Genomic DNA, 4,625 nt, shown 5'->3' with positions numbered 1-4,625 from the left:
TCCCTCCCTCTGTTTCGTGTGTGGGTAAATTCACGTTTATAGGGAATATGGAGCAGTACATTGATCCTCATTTACTTTTTACAGTGGGAACACACATTCTCTCACATTATCTCTACCTAGTGTGTGTGTGTGTGTGTGTGTGTGTGTGTGTGTGTGTGTGTGTGTGTGTGTGTGTGTGTGTGTGTGTGTGTGTGTGTGTGTGTGCGTGCGTTCGTGTGTGTGTTATTTATTTGTAGTGGTGCCCCCAAACCTGTCATAGAAAGGTAGATCTATGTGATGCAGTCCATCAGGGTGGCTTTGCAGTTTGGAATGAAGCCTCGTATTTCCACACTGACCAGTTTAAACTGCCATTCTGATATTTGATATTATTCTTTATAAAGTAAGACAACATTTATGCCACTATAATAAAATATATGTGATGAATTTGGCAAGATATTTGCACCCTCTAGTGGGATATTTATTCAATATGAATTGTCGCCATCTGGTGGCCCAATGCACAAACTAACAAGAATATCAAAAACACAAGTTACAATTTCATAACACATTCCAATAAACGATTGCCAACCTCCAACATTTAAATCCATGTATTTTTATTTCATAAACAGGCCCTAACACATGTATTTCCCCCAATAAAACAATACAAATTCATTAAAATACAAAGCAATCTTTTTTTCAATGTTGATGGAATGAACAATTTGATTCAATCATCTTCTTCGTCGTAGTCCTCTGACGGTGCGTTTCTCAAATCTCTGAAGGATTTCTCTGACTGTGATGTGGATAATCTTCCAAGCACACTGTAGATGAGCCTGAATAAGAGATAACAGTTTATAATCAGCTTACTGCACGTTGTCATCACATTCAGTCTACCCAACACCCTCGTATCACTTGCAATTTTGTGACACTGACCTTTTTGTGATGGAGGAAATTCTCCAGTTTGTTAAAGCATGCAGTCACTGGCTCATGGTCAGCATTTGAAGGGAGTTGTGCCACTGCCTATGGGCGGAATAAATATGAGTTATAAGTAAATAAAAAAACACACGTGGAAAACTAAAACGTGAATATGATCTTAGCAATACAGGCGAAAGCTTGTTGTAGCCACTCACACAAGATGTTAGCCTATGTTGCGACATGGCTAATTGTTCACTGAAGCTGTCAAACTGAGGGCTTTTCTCATACATGGTCACAGCCTTCTTCATGATGTCAGCTAGAACTACTTCTTTGTGTTCTATCTGTTGAAAATAGAGAGAAGCACTTCAAACTCTGTATCTCCCTGATTTAATTATGTTAGCAGGCTATCAAACACATCAACCTGGATCCAAACTTAATTGCTCACAACAATGATAAAACCTAGCAATTGAAGTCGGACTCAGACTAATAGGCATCTAGGGAGCAGGTGAATTTGAGTGATCCCGTATTTTATTACAGAGGTCAACATCATATACATGGAAAGTGATTGACTATTTGATGACAATGTCAACCTGTTTCTCTTACCTGACCGAGCATCAGTTGAGGATCACAGAGACTGGCCTTGTCGTGGTGATGCACACACTCGTGGGAGATGTCTTTGCACTGATGGGATGTACAGAACATAACATATTGTCACATGGATGTGGAAAGGAAATCAAAAAATGTTTTGTGGAATGGTTATGCATGATTTTTTAAATGTGTTGTTGTTCATTATATTTGCCCATTGTGTAGGATATTTACCAAGATGTTTAAGCTGTGCAGTAGATCGCTCCATACAACACGTTTAAAGCACTCTTTCTGAGCCTTCACCAGGCTTATCAGAACACAGATGACAGCAACTCTTATCCAACACATGATCCCTGGAATAAGAGAAATATAGGTGTATTTAGACATAATTTTAATAAGATACATTGATACACGATACAGTGCATTCGAAAAGTATTCAGACCCATTGACTTTTTCCATTTTTTTTTTAACGTTACAGCCTTATTCTAAAATGGATTACACACAATACCCCATAATGACAAAGAAAAAACAGGTTTTTAGAAATGTTTGCTAATTTATAAATAATTTAAAACTGAAATGTTGCATTTGCATAAGTATTCAGACGCTTTGCACTTTGCTATGAGACTCAAAATTGAGCTTAGGTGCATCCTGTTTCCAGTGATCATCCTTGAGATGTTTCTACAACTTGATTGGAGTCCAGCTGTGGTAAATTCAATTGATTGGACATGATTTGGAAAGGCACACACCTGCCATAAGGTCCCACGGTTGACAGTGCATGTCAGAGCAAAAGCCAAGCCACGAGGTCGAAGGAATCGTTCGTAGAGCGCCGGGACAGGATCAGACCAGCTGTGTATTGTCACTTTCCATGTTGTCTATAGCTTGTGAGGTGTGGGAACACTTTGTTGCTTTAATGTATTTGGTTTTGCTGCTTTTGGTTCTATTTCTCTGTCTGCATGCTACATGTTGCTTGTCCTATGTTCCTCTGCATGTGCTCACTGCTCATTGTTTGTCTGTATTGATGTTGTAATTGTTTTTCATAACCTGCCCAAGGACTGAAAATTTGCCCATTAATGCCCATGATTGTGGAATAAGAAGTTCAACTAGCAGAAGTCCACACACTACATAACCAAAAGTATATCTATCATCCAGAATGGTCAGATCCATTCAAGATTATAATCATATTTTTGCCCTAAATTGTTACGTTTTTCTATCAACAGAATGCACAAAAAATAAGTGAACTTTACCTCAGAGTAGATGTCCTTTCTCAACAGTAAGATGCTGCGTCTTGTTCTTGTTCCCTGATATAGATGGGGGTTTTGTGATGCCCTTCGTTGCAAGTCCATGGTACTTTTATACCAAAGAGATGCTGTTTCTGGGATACCACACCTGTTAGGCTTACACAAATTGAAACTACACTGTATCTTTGTACCTTACCTGATGTTACTATTACTGTACCTCACGTGGAAATCCCAAACAAGGGCACAGAAAGGTGTTTTCACGTCACAATTTCAAAAATAGTGATCTGTAATATCACAAATGTTGCAGTCCAAACAACCTATTGTAAGTGCATCAACTTATTTTCATGCTGTTATATTAGAATCAGTCCTAATTGCTGTTATATTAGAATCAGTCCTAATTGCAGTTATATTAGAATCAGTCCTAATTGCAGTTATATTAGAATCAGTCCTAATTGCAGTGTAGGATTAACATCGTATTAAATGGGTTATAATATTGTGTAATACTTTGTAACGAATAAACTGGATCTGGAGTAAGAGCTCCTGCTCTTGTAAATCAGTGTATTCTTCAAGGGACTTTAATACTGCTATACAATAGTAAACAATAAAGTATTGATCTATCTAAAAAAGCTCAACAACCCTTGAGATTATTGGCAATATATCTACTTTGATGGTGAAAGAGGTCAAATGTGACAGAAATGCATACAGTACTAAGATAGTGTGCAATTATCTCAGTAAGTTTCCTTTCTCCTAAAATGATGTGTGAATGGGCACTACAAGCACTTGCGAGCTGTTTGTGTGGGTGTAGAGAGGAAACCCTTCCCGGCTGCACCACTTGGGAGTCTCTCTCTCTCTCTCTCTCTCTCTCTCTCTCTCTCTCTCTCTCTCTCTCTCTGTCCCTCACACACACACACACTCACTCACTCACTCACTCACTCACTCACTCACTCACTCACTCACTCACTCACACAGACGCAAACACACAGAGAGAGAGAAGGAAGGTTGCCTGAAGTAGCCTGGCATGTCCCAACATGCACTGCTGCAAAGTGGAGTGACAGCTGTAATTTCCCTGAAACTCCAATACCACATTCACAGAGAGCACTGAAGTCAAGCTACTCTCTCCTGTGGCTTGAGAGGAAATGAATGTGCCGAGCCTAGCGTATCTGTTGTAATAGTTACAGCTCTCTAAAGAGAAGGACTGTGCCCCAAATGGCAGCCTATATCCTATATAGTGCCCTACTTTTGACCAAGACCCATATGGGTGTCATTTGTGATGCGTAAAGGACTGTAGTAGAGGTTGTTTGTTACTGTAGAGTGCAGTTGTTCCATTTGTGATGATATATGTCAAGCAGCCTTTTCTCATTGCCATCACTATTGTTTGCATTGGGAATCCAGGGACAGCTGCATGTCAAAGACAGGTTCACTAGAGAAAACGTGCCTCTGCCATGTACAATATTATCCCCAGTTGTGGTCATTGAGAAAATGTGTCCTTTCAAGATACTATAGAATAGGTCGGCCAAGTCTGCTTGGATACTGGCGGGTAATTGTTAGTGAGTTTGAGTCATTGTATTGTGGTAGATAGATGAGTAAATATGTGGGACTTGGTCTTAAGCTAATGGCCACCACATCTCTCACAGGTCACTCCAGACAGCATTATTGACCCAGAGTCCTCTTGGGAGGAAAAACTCCTGTCCGATAGATTACATTGGCTGTTTGTGGAGATGAGGGGTATTATAAGGAATGGCTCACCTCTAAAATCATCATATGACGGTTGGCTGTGTCCAAAGGGAAATCACATACTATATAGCCTACACGCCAGTGGGTTTGGATTAAATTGATTACCTACTAAAGTTTGCCTTATTGCTAGTTGGAATATAGCTAGTGTCCAGGATGAGTTTGCTGCCAAATAGATGGGCT

General features: G+C 39.7%; 1 protein-coding gene across 1 annotated transcript; it reads right to left on the bottom strand.

Moving 5' to 3' along the window:
* Nucleotides 1–704: 704 nt before the first annotated feature.
* LOC139420559 (uncharacterized) lies at nucleotides 705–1,821 on the bottom strand. Its single transcript, XM_071170751.1, has 5 exons — nucleotides 1,708–1,821; nucleotides 1,492–1,569; nucleotides 1,100–1,229; nucleotides 907–989; nucleotides 705–806 (listed from the first exon to the last, which is right to left on the bottom strand). The coding sequence occupies exons 1-5, from the start codon at nucleotides 1,819–1,821 to the stop codon at nucleotides 705–707; spliced, it is 507 nt and encodes a 168-aa protein (XP_071026852.1).
* Nucleotides 1,822–4,625: the final 2,804 nt, after the last annotated feature.

The sequence above is a fragment of the Oncorhynchus clarkii genome, chromosome 11 (assembly GCF_045791955.1).
Source record: "Oncorhynchus clarkii lewisi isolate Uvic-CL-2024 chromosome 11, UVic_Ocla_1.0, whole genome shotgun sequence".
Classification (NCBI taxonomy): Eukaryota; Metazoa; Chordata; class Actinopteri; order Salmoniformes; family Salmonidae; genus Oncorhynchus; species Oncorhynchus clarkii.
Note: the sequence above shows the minus strand (reverse complement) of the source record. Positions and strands in the feature narration are given on the sequence as shown.